Source organism: Protopterus annectens, chromosome 11.part0 (assembly GCF_019279795.1).
Source record: "Protopterus annectens isolate FY-2018-M chromosome 11.part0, PAN1.0, whole genome shotgun sequence".
Taxonomy (NCBI): domain Eukaryota; kingdom Metazoa; phylum Chordata; order Ceratodontiformes; family Protopteridae; genus Protopterus; species Protopterus annectens.
This window is the reverse complement of record NC_056745.1, coordinates 1,133,638,051-1,133,659,114: the sequence shown is the minus strand read 5'-3', so window position 1 is coordinate 1,133,659,114 and position 21,064 is coordinate 1,133,638,051. Positions and strand designations below refer to the sequence as shown.

The following is a 21,064-nucleotide window of genomic DNA, read 5'->3' as shown; positions in this document are numbered from 1 at the left end:
TGGCAACACACCAAGTGTTCAATAAACACAAAAAATATTAGTCAGTCCATATCAACCAGTACACCAGGTAGTGTGTGAAGGTACGACAAAGTACATGTCTCACATCTTTAATAAACGAGCTATTGCTCTTACGAATTCTGTAGATGAGTAGCTATTTTCATTGTCCAGAATACGCTGAAATTGGCTATGGCGCTGAACCAATTTCTTTCGTTTAGGAGAGCAAGGACAACCTGCTAACAAACGTTCACGTAATCCATCAACTTGGTTTTGCTCCTTTGCCAAAGCACTCATTAATACAGACAAATCACTTGTTTTACTTCCAATTAAACATTTCAGTCGGCGATACCAAGCTTCCACCGAGTTCTGTGTACGTGGAAGGAATTAGAAGTTATGTACTCACCATAACGTTCCATCTGAGTAGGTGTATTCATTTGTCTGCAACCTGTGGGTTATGGATCCGATATCGGATGCGAACCGGCATGGTTTTCCAGCTATGGATCCAAGCTCTCAGCTCCTCCCCTCACCCATAATGCCCTGCTCTACCCTCATGACCTCAGATCGAGTTTGCCAAAGCAACAACACCCTGAAAAGGGTAACATAGAATATGCAGGAAACTGAAAGGCCAGGGGGATAGGAGGGCGGGATGGTTGCAGACAAATGAATACACCTACTCAGATGGAACGTTATGGTGAGTACATAACTTCTAAATCTGAAGTAGGATATTCATTTGTCTGCAACCTGTGGGACAGAGTCCCCAGCTACCTGAATCTTGGGCCATCATGGAAGGATATTCCGAGCACCCATGAGCCAAAGGATGCTCTACCCCTAGATGCAAGATCCAACTTATAGTGGGAAATAAAAGTATGAGATGAAGCCCACGTGGCTGCTGCACAAATATCATCTAGAGGAATCCTAGCCTTGAAGGCTGCCGAGGTAGATACTGACCGGGTTGAATGGGCATGAACACCCTCCGGTGCGGGCCTTCCTGAAGCTTGATAAGCCAATAAGATGCACTGTGAAATCCAGCGGGACAGAGAAACTTTAGAAATTGGCTTGCCCAAATTGAATTTTGCAAAGGAAATAAACAACTGGTCGGATTGCCTATGACCAGCCGTCCTGTTCAGATAAAATCTAAGTTGCCTGTGAACATCTAATGAATGAAGCTTATATTCACCTTTGTTTTCATATTTAGGGAAGAAAACAGGGAGGTTAATGGACTGATTGATGTTTGCTTCAGAAGCGACTTTAGGAAGAAAGGACGGGTTGGTCCTGAGGTAGACACGGTCCGGATGAAATACCAAGTAAGGAGGTTTAGCTGATAATGCTTGAAGCTCAGAAACTCTCTTGGCCGATGTAATGGCCACCAAAAAGGCTGTCTTGTAGGACAAGAATTTGAGATCCACCGTAGCCGCTGGCTCGAAAGGAGGCGGTCAAGGCCTGTAGGACCAGAGAGAGGTCCCAAGGAGGAACTGCTTGCTTTATAGGGGGCCTGAGAAGAAAAGTACCTTTAAGAAAAATTTTACACAATTTGGCTGACATAAGAGGATTAGAGTCATGGCCAATGTGATAATGAGAAATTGCCACCAGTTGTACTTTGACTGTGGAACTGCTGGCACCATCGTTAAAGAGAGTGGTTAGAAAGTCAAGCACTAAAGGAAAAGGAACCGTGAAGGGATTCAGGCCTTGCCGCTCCGCCCACAAAGAAAAACGTTTCCACTTGCTTCGGTAAACCTTTCTAGTGGATGGTTTATGAGCTGCCACCAAAATTGCCTTAACCGGTGATGAAATACCGGGAGTCCTAATCAAGAGTGGAACTGGAGCAGCCAAGCGGTCGGCTTCAGGTTGTCCAGATTCGGAGGAGGAATGCAGGATGGATGGGATATCAGATCCGGGATGAGATCTAGAATCCAAGGAGGATTCACCGAGTGAGACCTTAGGAAGGGGAACCAGATCTGTCGAGGCCAGAACGGAGCAATGAGAACCATTCTGCAATCCACCCGAGAGGCTTTCTGAAGAACTTGGAGCATCAGAGGCAAGGGTGGATAAGCATACAGAAGACCGGGTGGCCAAGCATGCACCAGAGCGTCTCTTGGGGTACCTCCGCGAGGAGGTATCAGTGCGCAAAAACTGTCGCACTTGGTGTTTGAGGGAGAGGCAAAAAGATCGCATGAAGGGGTTCCCCACCGTGCGAATATGCGTTCCGCTACTTGACAATTGAGAGACCACTCGTAAGGGGTCAGAATGGTGTGACTGAGCTTGTCCGCTAGGATGTTGGACCGACCCGGAATGTGCATTGCTATTAGAAAGCGGTTGGTGGAGATTGCCCATTCCCAAACTCTCATGGCTTCTCGACAAAGAGGGTAAGACCTTGTTCCCCCTTGCTTGTTGATGTACCAGACAACAGACATGTTGTCCGATTGAATCGCAATTGTTCCCAAGGGAAGAAAGTCCTGAAGTGCTAGCAACGCTAAGAGCACTGCTCTCATCTCTAGAACATTGATATGCAGTAAGGTCTCTGAATCGTCCACGTGCCTTGGGCGGTCCGGCCCATAAAGTGCCCCCACCCGAGGCGGAGGCGTCCGTGGTCACCGTGGCGAGAGGGAGAAGCACAAAATGGGCGGCCTCTGTGGAGATCCGGGGAGTGGAGCCACCACAAGAGGGACCGCTTGCAAGCCTTGCTGATCGCTATGGGATGATGCATGGGGAGAGCAAGGTATGACCACTGTACTAAGGCGTCCACTGTAGAATGCATATTGAGCCTGGCAAGAGGAAGAAGTGCTATAGCTGATGCCATGGACCCTAGAGCCCTCAGGACCAACTCCCGGAACAGAACTTGAGTGGAGAATGGCCCGCACCTGGAGCTGCAGATTTTGAACTCTGTCCCCAGTGAGGAAGGCTCGTAAACTCCTTGTGTCTAGCCTGGCCCCTATAAAATCTAAGAGCTGTGTGGCGCCAGGTTGGATTTCTTTGTATTTATTGTGATGCCCAGAAAAGGAGCAAGATGGAGAAAGGAGTCTCGCGCCAATAAAAGTAGATGCCTTGTTGGGCGGTAAGAAGCCAGTCGTCAAGGTAGGGAAAGACCTGCACCCCTGAAGCCTCAGGTGGGCCGCTACCACTGCTAATACTTTGGTGAACACCCTGGGGGCTGTGGTGAGACCAAAGGGAAGGACCCGGAACTGGTAGTGACTGGCTCCCAGCCGAGCGGAGAAACCTCCTGGAGCGCCTGTCCATCAGGATGTGGTAGTACGCGTCCTTGAGGTCTATCGAGCACATCCAGTGATTTTCTCCCAGAAGGGGAGAATAGATTGCAGAGTGACCATTCGAATTTTTCTTTGGGGACTGCCAGATTCAAGAGAGAGGTCTAGGATTGGTCTTAGTTCCCCGTCTTCTTTGGCACTAAAAAGAACCTCGAGTAGAACCCTGATCCGATCTGGTCTGCGACGACTGGCTGAATGGCTCTTTTCTTTAGCAGATGGCCAATTTCTGCCAGCGGCCTCCCGTTGACCGGGTGGGGCGTCTGGGAGGATTTCAACTTTGGAAGGTGAAGGAAAGGGATGCGATATCCTCTGGATATGATTTGGAGAACCCAGCGGTCCGATGTTATGGACTCCCATGCCGCTAGGTGCCCAGCGTCCCCGACTGCCTCCAGAGTGGAGCAGTCGGGCAACTCCTCAGGGTTGCTGCGGGCCGTTCAGAGAAAGGTTCCCTGGACCCGAAGTTTCTGGGAGCCCCTCTGCCTCTAGGGCGGCGTCCTCCCTGTCCTCCTCTGCCACGGAAGGACTGGTTGTCCGGAGCAGGCTGGGACTGCTGCGACTTCCGGAACCACATCTTCTTCTGACCCTTTTGGTTCCTAGAGTAGGGCCTCTGGGGTACAGAGAAGCGGATTCGGCGGCAGACAGCGTCTTCCGTCCTTCTCGCTCTGGGTCAACGTCTACGACGGTTTTGCCAAACAGAGCAGAACCATCAAAGGCGTTCAAATGGCGCTTTGAAGGGCTCAGAAAAATCGCGGTGACGGAGCCAGGCCTGGCGTCTAGTGACTAGTCCTGTCCCGCAGCTCTAGCGGGCGCCTTCCGTGCGTGGGAGAGTAGCCGCATAGAGGTATTAGTAACTGACCTAAGAGTGGCCATACGGGTGGAGTGCAGAACCCTGTCCTCCTCCGAAATGGACTCTGGGGGGGATGCAGCGTATTCTTTAATAAGATCTCGCTGCATCCTAATGACATGTGCCAAGTAGTTCAGTGCCCTTACCGAGAAGGTCGCTGAACTAAACATCCGCTTCCCCAAGCGGTCCATCATCCGAGACTCCTTGCTCGGGGGGTGGACTGAGGGACTCTCCTGAGCCAGTTCCCTCTTGGTGGCCGCCCGTCAACATGGCATCTACCGGAGGCCCCTTACTCCAATGGGCACGGTCGGACGGTGGGCTAAGGATCCTATCTGGCCTCTTAGGAATTGGCTCCACGGTGTCCGGTTCCTTCCACGCCCTGGTGGTAATAAGGTCCACCAGGGGGTCGGCAGGGGGGGACACCCAAGAGGTAGACGGGCCCGCTTCAAATGCCTCCAAGAACACGGACTCGTCCGAGGAAGACTTGGGGCAGACCACCCCTTATACGGAGCATTTCCATGATGTCTCCAAATGAGACATCCTCGGGGTGACCGTGGGGAGCCTTCCCTTCCTCCAAGTCCGTGTCTTCTGTGAGAGACTCGGGAGTCAATGTGCCTCCTTTTGCACGTATGCTTGCGAGGACATCCTCTGGGGGCTGTCAGAGGAGTCCTCACAAGCAGCAATTTGTTCCATAGGAGCAACTTGGGGCACAAGCGGGCTGTCCCAGGGGCGGATGGTGGAAGCCTGGCCCAGTGCAGAGGGAGCGGGCGGAGCCGAACAAGTGCCGGGGTCCGGAGACCCTCAACAGGGCCCTCTCCACTACATCAAAGCGCCGAAGGAGCCGACCTCGACCAAAGGATCCGACAATCGGCTCCCCTCGGATCCGAAGAGTGGATCGGGCCGGCGCGGCGCTCGGATCCGAAGGGACAGTGCGCTCCGACACAGACGGCGCCGAAGGAGCACTGATCCCCCCAGATCCGAGGCTCAGATCCAGGCTCCGAGAGGTCGGATCCGACGCACTCGAGGGCAGGGTCGGATCCGAAGTACCAAGTACTATCGGCGCCGACCCACCCACGGCTCCGAAGCTGCTCGGCTCCAGCTGCTCCGAACCCGGATAGCGGGTCGGAGAAGGAGCAATAGGTTTAAAAAAGGGTGTTGAGCTCCCCAGAGAGAGGCAAGAGCACTCCCATCTGCATCTGGGCCTGGATGAATCTTCTCATCATCCGGTCCAGATCAGCATCCGAAAGGCTATATGTGGATCTCGACGAGGCTACCGAGGTAGGCCTGGAGTGCCTCCTCGATAGCCTCGGCGAGATCGGGTCTCCTCCTCCTCAGGACCCGGTGAAAAGCACACTGGGGACGGGCCGAGAAGGAGGAGACCGAGCCGACACGGAGCCGGGGAGAAGCCAGCTTGGCTGGCGGGGCGAAACAGAGGTCTCGGCCCGCCGCTTGTGGTGCTTCTCCCTCCGGTCCTTTCCTAGCATCCCTCTCCTCTCCGGAAGCGGGAGGTTGAGTCCCAGGAGCAGGAGGGGTGCCACGGAGGGAATAACGAAACCACGGTTACTCCCGAAGGAGCGGAGGCCGGAGCCGAGTCCGGCGGTAAAAGGCCCGCCAAGACAAGCTTGGACCTCCGCTCCCTCAGTGCCCTGGGGTTGAACCCTGCACAAATGGAGCATCCAGATGTGAGGTGTTCAACCCCAGGCACTAACACACGAGTGTGGCCGTCAGCGGGGAGAGCTTATGGCCACACTCGAGCATTAGAGAATACAGATTTGGGCTGTTCAGCCATCCAAATCTATACAGCTACTAATTAAAAGTAACTAAAACAAATACAGACACACAGGCCCAACACACACACACTGCCAACAGCGAGGGAGGGAAAAAAAAATACTTAATTTAACTCTAAATAAAACTATCAAAGAGGGATACCTAAACTTTCACACAAATATGCACATAAAACTTCAAAAATTCTGAATTAACAGATATAAAACTAGCACTTAGCTGAGAGCTATAGATACCAATCCAGTCACCAGCGCGGCAAACGAGATCTGAGGTCATGAGGGTAGAGCAGGGCATTATGGGTGAGGGGAGGAGCTGAGAGCTTGGATCCATAGCTGGAAAACCATGCCGGTTCGGATCCGATATCGGATCCATAACCCACAGGTTGCAGACAAATGAATATCCTACTTCAGATTAACCTATTTAACTCGTACACATTCCAAAATTTGATAGGAAACAGAGGTGGAAAACGTGTTACAGTATTTGATCGAGTAGCAAATTTTCTAATTTTGCCAAACACGTACCAATCAGAAAAATAACGTACAATTTCCTTTCCCTCATCTGGAAATGTCTCTTTTAAGGCAGTAAATGTTGGTATTACCTCTATTTCAGGCAGAAATGCTAGCCCAACTAAACACTTCACCGCCAACTGAAATGAATGATTTGAATTGTAAAGTGAGCCCAGCCCAGCCCAGGTTGCTGCACTTTTCTCCAAATGTTACGTCTGAAGTGAAACAAGCAACCCTTTGATGTAATATCTGAAAAGTTCAATGTAATGCTTTTTAAAGCAGCCACTTCAAAATCACATAGGATGTACTGTACAGTTAATCGAAATTCATGTACAGAGAATAAGTATAGTACGCAGTGCCACATTATATTATATGCCCTTAATGACTTTTTCGACATTAAACAATAGAGCAACGGCACAGACTTACTGAAGCCGGCATATTTGACTATGCCATGAATACTGTACAATTGTCTGCAAAGCGCACCTTTAGAAAAATACGTTCCATCCATTAACATACATTTGCTACACTTAAATCATGTAAATTAGTAACAGTGCTAAACACTACAACAGTGTTGCGAGACGCTTCATCTACCAAGCGCTTCTCAATAAAACTAAAGCTCTGAAAGGGAAACATGGTGAGATCTAAATCTTCTAATGTCAAGCTAGGCATGTACAGATCACTCCCAACTTTATTTCTTACTCGTCTAATTTGCTGTAAAAGCGCTTTTTTGTTCGGTAGACTTGCCACACATTCTAAAGATGTTGATGCCATAGCATCTTCCAGTAACATGCAAGGCGCATCTCTAGATATACTTGCTTTCTGTTTAAGTGTACCACAGAGTTTATATTTCTCTAATTCAAACGGATCTCCACAGTGATTGTGAGGTGTACTCTTTAACAACTGTTCACCCTCTGATAAAGACAACGTTACCGTTCTACCTTTATAGCTTTCGGTACATTTCAGCTTACAGCAATAGTAATGCCAGGGATACGTTTTCTTTTCTAGGTGATATACATATCCTTCAATAACCAGTAAATCCTTCATTTGCTGAGACTGAACTCGAGTGTAGAGTTTGCCAATATCTCCGGGTGCAATATAGCTGTTGTCAAACATTGTATCCTCATTTATTGCCGTACACCATACGCAAGGTATACTATACCTTTTATACGCTACTTTACAACACACTAATAGGTTGTTTATTTCAAGATAGTCAGCTCTCGGAATTTACTAGTTTAGGTAATCTGCACTTTCGGTACTTCCGTCTCGCGATTTTGGGCGTCGGTACTTTGAACATTCAGGATATAGTAAATAAAACACTAACTACAATATACTAAGTTTTAAGGTATCTATTATCAAAAACTACCAAAGGATTGAGAAACGCACCATTTAGCAACAACTAAAGCATGGCCAAAAGGCCTAAAAGCAGCCGCTCTTAAAAGACGAAAATCTCGTCAGAAGGAAAGGCACGGATAAAGCCTGAACTCAAACTAAGGCTAACTAGCCCCCAAAAAAACACTCTGACTAGAGAAAAGTGCAAAATCTTTGATATAAAGATAATAAGAAACAAGAATACTGTCCCAAGCTCTCTTTCAACCTCTGATCTCTTGCAGCGGCAAACTAGATCTGAGGTGAGGCAGAGAGCTTCATGGGATAGGGACTTGGCCTCGAGCTACTCTAAGATCTTGAGCTTGTAAAAGCGGCTGACTCGGAGCCGATGGATCGGCTCTGGACCCATGTGTAAGAATGAACGGCGAGATTGAACAACTTCACATCATGAGTTACAAAGTTCAAGCAATTCTTTATTAAGAGCTCTGTCCTCCATTTCTTCCAGTTTTTCCTTCATTTGGTCCAGAAGAGTCTCCTGGAATTTAACCACACGGAACTGGCGTAAACTTTTTTTTAAGGTGTAAGCTTTCTTATCAAAACTGTCAGAGATCCTACTTTTTTTCATTTGGCAAAGGATTTCTAGAAATGCTCTCCTTAGCTCTCTTGTGACCTTGAGACACTACCTCAGGATCTGCCACAGGATTTTTATAAAAGTGTTTATGAGAATCCAGGACCCTGTAAAAATGGTCTGGCTTCCTTGGAGCAGATGGTTGGGAATTAGGCTGCAGGGAAGAGTCAAGTATGACATCACTAAAATCTATTTCTGGAGGACTAGCAAAAGGTCTGTTCTCAAGGAGTTTTAAACATTCTCTTACCCTTTTCGAAGACTGTAGGTAGTCTTGAGCTTACCAACTGTAGAACCCCCTCATTTTATGGAGTCTCTCTCTCTCTCCAAATGTGAAGTTCTCAGATGGTAAAGCTGAGACGGGCCTTTCATCAGACTGAATCAGCATGTAAACCAGTGGATATTTGGTCAACATATGCCAATTCATCCTCATCAGAGATCTCCTGGGGGGTCCCATTTTCTTTTTCCAGAAGAAGTTCCTGTGGCAGGGATTCTGGCAGGGCTATGGTGCACAGATTTTATAATATGCATGTGATCCTCAACTAACCTAACCAGATTCTGCTGACAGGCCTGGTGACAGTGGGATCCAGATGGCATAGGCTGCGGCAAGCTGGATACAGCCTTTTTAAGTACGACCATATGTTTGGGTCTTGGTGTGGCATTGGGTATGCTCAGTCCAGGCCATGGACAGGTGATTGTGGCCTGTACTCAGTCTGCTGAAGACTCCTCTCTAACTCTGGGGAAGAGTCTGCCCTCCCTCTCAGAAAAACTGGTGCAGGTGACGAAAGCTGAGGCCTGGACCCAACCAACGACCCAAGCCCTTCAAAACGTGTGGACCTGGAAGTGGATGATGGCATATCAGAGTCTAATACTGCCTCTGTAATGGCCTTAGCCATGCAGACTGTCAACGGGGGTGAGGGCTGTGACTGCATATCTTCTATCAACTATCACAAGTCTGGGTGGACTGGTAGATAGTGAATGATTGTCATCTGCTTTCCTAATGTATTTGGGATGCGTCTTCTTTCGTGTCGAAGAGTTGGAGTAAAGTGACCAGCATATGCCATACTGAGAGAATGCCCTTAGCAACCTATTCCTTGTCCAAAAGCTCACACCGAATGCTTCTGGCTCCAACAGCAAGAAAGAAGTGAAAACATGGCACCATTCAACAACTCATATACCCAGACATCTTGAAGTTAGGAAGAGGGTATCTGCCAACCCAGGAGGAGGGGAAAGAAAAGTATCTGGTATTCAGGCTGCCCAAGGGCTTCCACAGCAAGCAAATCTCATGTTATTACTGCATGAAAGAAACACGGTGAACATCCTGTTACCACCTGTAGACAGGAAGGTAGGGTTCATATCAGTACTGATTCTGTTTTTGTGGAAGACCAAGAAGGGCTCAATGAACATATGAGTTTGGATCACTGAAATTCCGCTAACTGAGCTTACTACAAGAAATAGTTTGCCTTCAAGGTTAGTAATTTGAAGGGAGATGCAAAGGAATTTGAAGGGAGTTGTAGTTACAGACTCAAATGGAACTTGGATTAGATTTTCTAGGACAAAACTGAGGCCTTAAAGAGGGGAAGCATCTTTCCTGGGAGGCCAAAAATGCAATATCCCTTTCAAAAGGTGTTTGACTAGTAGCTTGGATCCAGAGGCATAGTTAGCTGTTATGATGCCCAGTGCTGTCATGGAGAAAAAAAAATAAAGATCTTTTCCTAATAAGGTATTCCTTATTTAAGCAGCAAGCCAGGGCTGTTTTTTTTTTCCTTTTGCACTCCTCAGATATAAGATGTTAAAGTATTACTACATCTGAGTACATTAAGGACTTTTGGGCTGAGACGAGACAAGCATATGCTGAGGTAGTATGTAAAATTTTGTATTTTAGTAATTCCATTAGTAGGGAGAACCAATGCTGCGTGGTCAAATGGATGGTAGTAAAATATTTTTGGACCAGCTTGCTTTACTTTCAACACCACCCAGTGGATTAAAGAGATTGGAAAGAAAGGAGGAAGAGAGAGAAGAAGAGAGAAACAGATCTGCCTCGTTCAGGGAGAAGCCATCAACTTACTCAAGCTTCCCTGTGAAGTATTCTGGTGCAGAATTTTCTCAGTTGTTTGTCTGCAGTAGAAAAAAATGTCTATTTGCTGGAACACCCCATTTATGGACTAAGTGCAAACAAATGTCCTCTCCTACATCCATTTATGTGGAGTCTGCTTCTGACCTGCGCAAATGGTCTGCCAGAATGTTCTGATGAGGTGGAACGTAAGACGGTCTAGAGATACCTCCTCACCAGCACGGCTACTTCTTACAGTTTCATTGCCAGTATACGTAACTTACAGGAGTGCATGCTTCCTTGATTGCTTACATACCACATAACAGTAGTATTTCCTATGAAGAGGTGCAGAACTCAGCTTTCTAAGTAGGTTTTAAGGTGGTTACTACCAAGAGAATGGTCATCATGTCTTTCACATTAATGTGCTTCCTTCTCATGCTGCTGCCCCAGTTTTCCTTTTACGTGGTAATTAGTTGGAAATCTCTGGAGCAGATGCAAATTAAAGATAGTTTACCATAAGCCAAGTACAGCTTTGAAGTAAAATATTATTTTGTTTAAAAACATACAAGGGTCCTGGTATTCTAACTCGGTCATTCCATCATTGACTACACCATGATTCCCAGAGGAGGATAACAGCCCTTCAGCAAACAGAACATAAGATGATATTTACCTCATCTTTTCTTCTAAGGAGTCCTGTAATGACCTACAAAAGAATAAAATAAAAATACTTCAGATGACCATCTTCAAAGCACTGACTGCAACACAGTTATAATATTTTAACAGAGAGGGAGAGAGAGAATAAAATTATTCTTATTTCAATTATCTTAAAATTATCACCAATTTTGTCACCAGATAAGAACTTGTTGGTTCATGTAGCTGTCCCACTGGTTAGAGGCCAAGCTGCAAGACTTACTTATTAAAGGTTTATTCCACCTCAGCTCTGCATTCTTGTACCTTGTACAGATGGTTTGATGCCTATCCCATGCATTCATGAAGTCAGTCCCTGTTTCTACACCTACTACCTTTTCAGAAAGACTGTTTTAATCATCTGTCACTCCTTCTCTGAAATAATTTCTCACATTTTGCCTAAACAGACTACCTTATATTTTCTTGTTTTTATAATCATTTTTGTAACTGCTTGCAAGTGAGCAAGCAACACATTCCCCTCTGTATGGCCTTCAAAAAAAAAGAAGAATCAAGAGCCTGGCTCATGGAATGGAGTCCTGACTGCAACCCAGGCAACTAGGGTTCATCTGCCAGTACTAAAACAGCCATGGCAGTGAGGGGGAAAAGTGAAAGGCTGTGGTCTACTCACCTGAAGGGATGGGAGGGATGCATGCACTGGGAAGGACACAAGGTGTGCTGCGAGTTCCCTGGTACTGACTTTGGAAATCACTGCTCATGCTTTGGGGAAGGGGTGGGACTATTTGGAGGAATGCCCTTGTGGAACTGAGGGGCCTTCCTCTGTGATCTCCCCAGTGTATGTCCCCACCTCCTGTGCACGATCGAGTGTGCATAGGAATTAGGAATTAGGGATTAAAAACACGAAAAAGCTTGAATCACCCCTAATAGCTGTTTAAATGATAGGCCTTCCCAGCTGATCTTCACCCCAGTGATGGGGAATAAATGGGCCAATTAACTGTAAAGGAGCTAATATGAGACAGCAGGGACAAACAGTGGAAATAAATTCAAACTTAAAATGAGCCACATATGAATTATGGGTGAAGATGAAGGCAAACATACAGCTGCTGCTGTTGCTTGTCACTTGTCTGATAATCCTTCTTGTGTCAGATGTGCGATCTTGTCCAGCTTACAGGGAATGATGATGATGTATTTGCTTTCTTATGACAGCTCATAAAAAAAAACAAAAAACAAAAACGTTTGCAGTCTCTTAACTATGTTTTTTTGCACACTCATGATTTCTACAGTACCTGAAGTGGCAACACAGTTCCCAACACCTTACTTCTCCGTACCATTTTCAGTTCATGTTCTTTGAAGCCAGAATGATTATACTGACTAGTACAATATGCAATGTCACTGGGTAAACCACAAGTCGTCATAACCTCTTACTTCTCAAATGAATCAAGGTGAAGAAAGCCATACAAATGTACAGTAAGTGGCAAAAAAGAGTACAAATGTACAGGGAGAGAAGCAGAATAGTCATAATTTAACAGAGGAAGTGTAACTACTTAGAGGCAGACAATGGAGTGAGCGAGGAACTGTATGTATGGTAAGTGAAACACTATGAGTGTAAAGTAACAGACATAGTGCATGAGTGTGTGCAATAGGACAGGCAGCACCTACAACAGGCAGGGCAAGAATACTGTGACACAAGTTGTGTGCGTACTCACTGTGGGCCAACAGACACACTGACAAAGCAACACAGTGTATCTGTACTATAAAACAGGAAGTGCATACGTAAGGCCACAGAGGTAACACATAAGGTGACAGAGGCTGAGTTCATGTATGGTAACAGAGACAGTACACTGTGCAGGTAACATGCCATAATAGAAAATATTCATGTAGATCACTGTTGCAGTATTCATTACTTCTGGGATTTTGCTACTAGCTGTCCTATCTGTTAGGCCATTGTTCAAGAGCTCATGTTCCATCACCCTGAAAAGCATATGCTTGCTCACAGGCACATCAAAGTGTGGTGGTATAAGAGGTGCACAAGTCTGTTTCACCTTCAGAGCTTTCTTGTCCCCCAATCCTAGGAGGCTCCTAGTCTGTAATTCCAAGTTGTATACCCCCTGGACAAGGTGAATGTAAAAAAGTGACAGGTCCCTGCCTGCTCCTAGGTAATGGTATCATGAGTGTGGAGGGAAGCTACTTTTAGATAAATCCAACCTAAGTTCATAACTCCACCCTAGTCCAAGGAGGAAGGAGACAATACAGACAAAAAGAAAGTAAGGCAAGCCCCAATGGTGGCCCAAAATGGAAGAAGGAGAACGGTTCAAGGTGGGGATGATGAGAGGGAATAGGTACAACAGTAATCTATTCAAGCATTTACCATTACAGTAAGTTATCCATAGAGTTGTACTATGATCTTCATTAGATCACGATTGCAGTAATCATTACTCCCAGAGTTTGGACAGGCTGGGTGGTGGAAGTAGCTTGCATGACACTAGAAATTATGCCTTGGATGGCTACCCTAGCAAATCATGTTCTAGTCCCAGACAGTGTGTTCAACTTGTAGTGTTTGGAGCAGGTGTGGATGGAGGGATGGATTTGTCATCTATCCTTTGCATAAAAGTTACTGTGGTGGCTTTTGCCTTGGGAGTGTGTGATTCCACTGCACCAAGTAGACTGTGGCATTTGCTGCAGTAGCAGAAGTGAATACAATGGCAGAGCCACTTGGAAATGGTTTGTCTTGTCACTGGTTGTCCTCTCTCATTTTTTTCTGTAAAGGAGACAAACAATTGCTCCATTTTCCTGAATTTCTCTATTCTGTCTAGATAAAATCTAAGCTGTGTGCATCCAGAGAGTGCAGAATCTTTTACCTACTGTTCTATGAGGGGGGAAGAAGGGTGGAAGCTGGATGGCCTTGTTGAGGATGAATTCAGAGACCATTTTAGACATTAAGGATAGGTTGTCTCTAAGTCTTACTCTGTCCTTATGGAAAACTATAAAGAGTGGAGTTCACATCAGTACCTACTGCTTTCAGACCTTTCTTGCTGAAGTAATGGCTACCAGTAGGGTCATCTTCCAGGAAATGAATTTCGGGGGGGGGGGGGTTGCTTGCCTCTGGCTCAAAAGGGGCCTTTGAAAACTTTTCAAGCACATAAATATGGGTCCCAGGGGAACCACTTTCCTCATCGACAACCAAATGTGCAGCACCCCTTTGAGAAAATGTTTAACTTGCAGAAGACTACACATGGGTGAGATTTCTGAGAGGTGCACCTTAACAGAAGTGTAGGTAAGTTCAGCCTTAAGCAGGTCACTCAAGTATCACACAGCAGGAGAAGAACCTGTTCCACTTGGTGACACAGGACCTCCTTGTGGTAAGCATTCTGGATTCTTTAAAATGTTTTAACATGTCTACAATTTAGTGGTACCAGGTGTACACTAATATCACATCCTTGAAGCGGTCATCCTAAAGATCTGCAGTTTAGGTGGATGGAATCAGCACTTCTCCTGGGATAGTAGGTCCACCATATCAGGGAGTGCCTAGTGGTGTCCCCCCGACATCTCCATTAGTTATGAAAACCCAAGTTATTATATACAAAACTGAGGCTTGAGGAGTATCTTCGGTTTCTTCCTCCTTCCACTTAGAAGAATTCCCAGCAATTGAAATCATCTCTGAGACCTCCATAGTGAGGTCCAGTAGAATGAGGGGGTCCACATAATGAGATGGAATTGACTATACTCCCCATGAGGGAAATTCATGGCTAGGTCTGAGATGAGTTCCTAAACTGCTATGAACCACAGAGCTTTAAACCACATCCTTAGTTCTTGTATTTCTCCCCTGACATGCAGTCAGCAGGAATGATGAGAAAGGATGCAACAGCCATCTACACCACATAATAAAGACGTACAGTCCTCTATACATGTGGCTGTGAAAAAAGGAGACCTGGTTTGGAGCATCTGCAGCTCACTTGTTTCCCTCAGGATGAAAACTGCTACAGAAGGATGCCCACTGCAACTGGAGCACTGCTTCTTTGTGCAGTGGATATGTCTCTGTGCAATATACTTATTTAGATACTACATGACTGACTGTGTCTCACTGGATGTTGAAGGGGTACTGTTCTGAACTCCAAATGGTTGATATGGAGCTAGCTCCTTCTTCATGAAAGACCACACACTCTGTACCAAGTAGGAGCCTATTCAGGTTTTTAAGTTGTAAATGAAGCATCCACTATCAAGATCTGGGACAGACTTAACTAAAGAACAGGAATAACCAACAGACTGTTGGAGAAAGCAGCCACAACACAAGTCTGTGAGCACATGGTGGCTCTATAGCCACAGGCACTTCACAGTCTGCTGCACCACTCACATACCCAGACGTGCAAACAGGACCATGAGGATAATGGCTACCATCAAGCTCAGAAAGTATAACAGAGTCTGAGCTTAGATCTTGCTTTGTGTTTTCACACAAGATGCGTAATATATGACCTCAAGAGCTCACTACCTAGGTAGGATTGCCTGATATTGGAGTATCCAACTCCACCCACATGAAGGACTTTCTCGGAGGAGGAATCAAACAGCTTGGCTTTCAATCTGTTGTTGGGCTGTCTCCAGGGAATTTCTGGATGGTGCAATCAGAAGCAACAGAGGCCAGATGTCCAGGTACAGGAACTCTAAAAGGACCTTCCTTTGCAAGGCTATGATCACTGTGCACAAAACCTTGGTGGAGACTCTACGAATTGGTGAAAGCCACAATGGCAAGGTATTGCACTGGAAGTGATGCCAACCCACAGCACACTACAGAAATATCCTGTGCAAGCCCCAAACACTAATGTACTAAAAGGCATCTGTCATGTCCACCAGCACCATCCAGGTATCCTGTAGGAGCAAAGATATGATACCCTGTATAATCAAGTGCAGTCATTCGCACACTCATCCTGGAGTATGTATTCCATTCATGTACATTAAACAAAAGGAAAATGAAATGTATAGAGTTACAAGGAATTAATCTGTGTCACACAGTTGCATATTTTTAATGTAGAACATGCTTTTTTCCTGCTTAAAGATTATGCCATAAAACCAGATTACCGCCAAATCAGTGGTTTCTATCACTTCATGGCAGTGGTAACGTTAGTAGTGCTATTTCCAATGCAAAAGATGTGCAGTCCTAAAGCATTTCTAACAAAAAAGTATTACCAAAAATCATTCCATTTCACATTAAAGACTTAAAAATGGAATAATTAGTGTTATCCCACTGACACAACTGACGAAAAAAAATCTAAGAGTGTGGTAATTGTTGGGGCTCTCTATGGAGGGAAACAGTGTCAGCTGTTGTTTGCTCATTAATATGGCTATGCAAGACAAATGTGACTTCTATAAAGCAACTTGAATTCCTTAATTTGTGTCTGCTGTTGTGTGAAACACAGCTGAAATATGTTACGTGGCCATAATTTTTGGCACAATCAGGATGTGACTTTCTGTGGGGAATTTTCTTCCCTCTCTGTGAGAGTTTATCCATTTACTCTAGTTTCCTCCAATTCCACAAAGACATGCTGTAAGTCAGTTGGCATTCCTCCATTTTGCCTGAAGATCTGTGGACACAATGTTGCTGGGCACATACTTGTCTGTTCTGGGTAGCAGTAAAAACACAGTTAGCAAGTCATTATCTTTCAAAAATAAGGCATGAAACTGAAAAAAGAAATCAAAACCTTAGAGCTTCTAGGGACATGGCTACCCCCACATCTCAGACTGGATAAGTGGACTTTGACATGAACTTAGTGGTGGCTTCTGCCCTGAATCTCCACCTATGCTATAAACAGCCTTGATCAGGGGTGTGCACAGAATGTGTGGGGGTCTGGAGATAATATGGTTATTTTTTCAATTTCCTTACTCAGAAGGTTGCTACAGCTTTTATGAGGGCAGTGTGATCATCATTTATTTTACTCTCCTCACAAACCTAAGAGATGCACTCAAATCATCACTATAGCTTGTGTAGGGGCAGTGCACTTTCTAGGGTCAGTGCACTTTCTAAGAGCAGCAAGTTGTAATGCTGTGATCTTTTTTTTCATTTTCCTCCTAATCAGACACATATACAGAGGTAGCTATTTTTTTTCGGCATGGGTTAGAAAGGCATGCTATTTATATTCATCTGACATCAACAGGGTGAAATATACTGATATGTTGTATTGGTTCTTACAGTTTCACCCTAGCCTGGCATCATTAACCATAGAATGTAATTAATTTTTGGGAGTAGTGGTGAAGTTATATACTGTATATAGGCATAATATTAGCCACTTGAAAAATATGACTAGGGATAATTGTTCATTAACTTTCAGCCCAATCTAATCTGAGAGGGATATAGGTTCATAGGTTGGTACGAGGGTATCGGCCCTAGGGCCTATACAAGCCTAGCCATAACAATTCTCTGGATATTTCTTCCTACAATATTTACTTCCTTGGACCCCTGTCTAGCAGGGCGACTGAGGTGATCCCCGGGGTGAATTTCCTATCTCCCATCCAATCGTCAAGGTTCCTTTTGAAGAGGGCCAAGCAGGCGCTCTGCTTGACATGTATGGGCAATCTATTCCAGAGTATGGGGAGTCTATGTCTCAGGAACCCATCCCTCCAGCAGGTTTTGTTCATTATGATGACAAGGTTTAGATCCCTGGAACGTGTGGCTCTGATGACTGGGATTTCTTTAAGTGGAGTATGTCCAACAGCTCAGGGTTTGACATGGCCTTGTATGTTAAGCAGAGATCGTCTCTGAGTAGATGATATGCCACAGAGTATAGCTAGAGGTTTTTTAGACGGTGAGCATAGGGCATCTGCTTTAAGCCTCTGATTTTTTAGTGAGGTATTTCTGCAGCCTTTCCAGCTGTTGAAGATGTCTTGTGAGGTACATATCAAACAGGGCGTTCTACTCGGGTCTATATTATAACATCAAAGTTTTTAAACATCGAATGTTATAACATCAAACCCCAAACACAGAAATCTGAAAACATCGAACAGTCAGAATACCGAATTTTTTCCCAGGGAAAAAAAAAATCGCTATTCCAAGAAACATACACACAACACAAACACACACAAAAAACAGCAATCCACACACATACACTAGCTATCCACTTACCTTAACCCAACCCTAACCCTAAGGTCCGTCACTATCGCAAACTCAACTCACCCGCGCCCTAACCCTAACTCACCTTACCTGCCACCTAATCCTAACCTACACACAACCGCAAACTTACCTGACCCCGCGCCCTAACCCTAACTCACCTAACCTGCCCCCTAACCTACACACAATCGCACACTTACCTGACCCGCGCCCTAACCCTAACTCACCTAAGTCTAACGTCCACACAACCGCACACTTACCTGACCCACTCCCTAACTCAAACTCACCTAACCCGCCCCCTAACCTACACACAATTGCACACTTACCTGAACCCGACCCGTAACGTTCCAACATATCCAATGCTGAAAACAGTGAAGCCACAGCAACGGTCCACCAAATTCTTTCCATGAGATAGAATTCAGTGTCCTGCACCTTCGCTGTTTTCAGCGTTCGACATTACGGGTTTGATATTATAACATTCAATGTTTAAAAACTTCGAATGTTATAATATAGACCCTTCTACTCTATAATGGGTCTAATGAGGGATGCGTACAGTGGGACAATGACCTCCTTTTTTCCTGGATGAAAAGCCCTTAGTGATGAAATGTTCCACATAGAAGGATTTTCTGACTGTTGTGGCAATGTGGTTATCGAAGGTGAGAGCACTGTCCACCTGTGTCCCTAAGTCTCTCATCACACCTTCGGTGTTTAGTGTACTGCCACCTATGTGGTAATTCATGGGTACATGTTTTTTTCCAGAGGGGATAACTATACATTTCTTGGCATTAAGCTTGAGCCCATGGCTCTGGCACCAAGCATCTGTTTCTGTAAGGCCCTTTTGTAGAATATCCACATCATTTACGGATTCAATAATGGCTCCCAGTTTGCAGTCATCTGCGAACTTTGTTAGCCAGAGTCCCTTACTGTTGGCCTGTACTTCAGAGAAGTAGATGCCAAACAAGAGCGGTCCCAGGACTGAACTCTGAGGTACTCCACTTGTCTGGAGCTGGATTTGGAGTTGGCTACTTTTACAGACTGGGCTCTGTCAGTAAGCTAGTTGGCAACCCATTGAGTGACATAGGGATTTATGCCCAGCTTGGTAAGTTTATCTATGATTCCAGAGTGGGGGATAGTGTCGAAGGCTTTGCAGAGGTCCAGATAGGCTGTGTGGACCGCCTTACCCTCGTCCACAGCTCTGGAGACTGATTCAAAGAAGACAATCAGGTTCAGGAGACAAGATCGGCCCATCACGAACCCACACTGGGTGCGGTCCAGTGTTTGAACGTTGCCAATGATTTTGTTTATAAGTTCCATGATCATGCGTTCCACGCCCTTGCAGATCAGGCTCTTCAAACTGATGGGATGGTAGTTCTCCCAATCCATGGTGGATCCCCCTTGTGGAGTGAGATAACTGTAGCTATGCGCCACTCAGTGGGCACGAAGTCTGAGGTGAGGCTATGATTAAACATGACACTTAGGTGAGGTGCAAGTTAATTTTGTAGCTCATGTAGTACACAGTCCGGGATGCCATCTGGTCCCATGGATGCTGTATTCTTAGCTTTGGAGAGTGCGGTTTCTACCTGTGTGGCCGTGATTACCTGAATTTGGCAATCTTTTGGTATTGAGATGGGCCCTTTAGAGGGTGAGAGGGGGGTGAAGTTGGCACTAAATCGATCTGCCAGGATATTGGCAATATTCTTGGGATCAGTATATTTAATGCCATTCTGTTGTAGCTTAGAGCAGATCTGAGCATTGCCATCTAGATTCTTGACATAACTATAGAATGCTTTGTGGCTGTCTTTGGAATCTTTGGCAATTTTATTTTCATAACTAGCTTTGGAGGATTTTATGAGGGATCTCAGCTTCTTACTGAGGCTGGTAAGGGAGTTTTTTACATCCTGGGATTTTCCTCTTTCTGCAACAGTTTATTCTGTCGTATAGTTTGTTTATGGCAGGGGGCCCCCAGACTGGCTTCCTTTTTTTGGAGGAGAGTGTCTTGGTTCTATTTGAGATGGCACGATTCATGCACGAATGGATGTGCTTGCACAGTGCCTTAGTGTAGGATTCAGCAGTCGTACTTTCAGCTCCCATCTGCATGGGTGTCATGACGTTTGTCACTTCTGACTTGAATAGCATGAAGCTGGCTTTGGAGAAGTTTTTTTACAGAGGTTTCCTTACTGGGGGGTGGGGGTAGGATGTGGATGTCAAGGGTGATTAGCTTATGGTCAGACCTGACCAATGAAAGGGTGACCACTGGTGTGGAGCATCTATCTCCCATGTTGGTAATGACCAAGTCTAGGATATTGGAGCCCCTGGTGGGACAATGGATTAGCTGATCCAGGGCGTTGGAATTTATGAATTCCAAGAACCGTTCGGAAAAAGGTGTTGGTACCCGAGTAGTTTTCCCAATTAATGACAGGTTGAAATCACCCCGTATTAGGGTGTTTGGTTGTATCTTAATATTTTCCAGTATGTTTAGAAAGGTGTAGTGAAAATCTTGCGGTATAGTGGGGGATCTGTAGCAAGCTACAACTTGGATTGCAGTCTTACCTAGTGGTAGTTGCATCTGGAGAATTTCAGATGCATTGTGTTGGGTAACTAGCCTGGAGGTGTGACTATAGGTTCATAGGTAGGTACTAGGCTATCTGCCCGAAGGTATTTATAAGCCTAGCTGGAATGTGTTGGCTTTCTCCGCCCCCTTAGATTAGTTCCCTGTGCCTCTGGCCAACAGAGCCACTGAAGTGATCCCTGGGATAAACTTTCTGTTTCCCATCCACTCGTCAAGGTTTCTCCTAAAGAGGGTTAGCGAGGAGCTCTGCCTAATGCAGATTGGAATCTTGTTCCAGAGCATGGGAAGTCTCTGGGACAGGAATCTGTCCCTCCAGCAAGTCCTATTTATTGTTGTGGTGAGGTTTAGATCACTGGAGTGCATG

General features: G+C 45.6%; 1 protein-coding gene across 1 annotated transcript in view; it reads right to left on the bottom strand.

The window, feature by feature from the left end:
• Positions 1–21,064, bottom strand: part of AGK (acylglycerol kinase) — a 929,730-nt gene that overhangs the window by 631,790 nt on the left and 276,876 nt on the right. Inside the window, exon 7 of the mRNA XM_044088489.1 lies at positions 11,064–11,096. Coding sequence (XP_043944424.1) covers positions 11,064–11,096 — 33 coding nt within the window. The remainder of the gene's footprint in view (positions 1–11,063; positions 11,097–21,064) is intronic.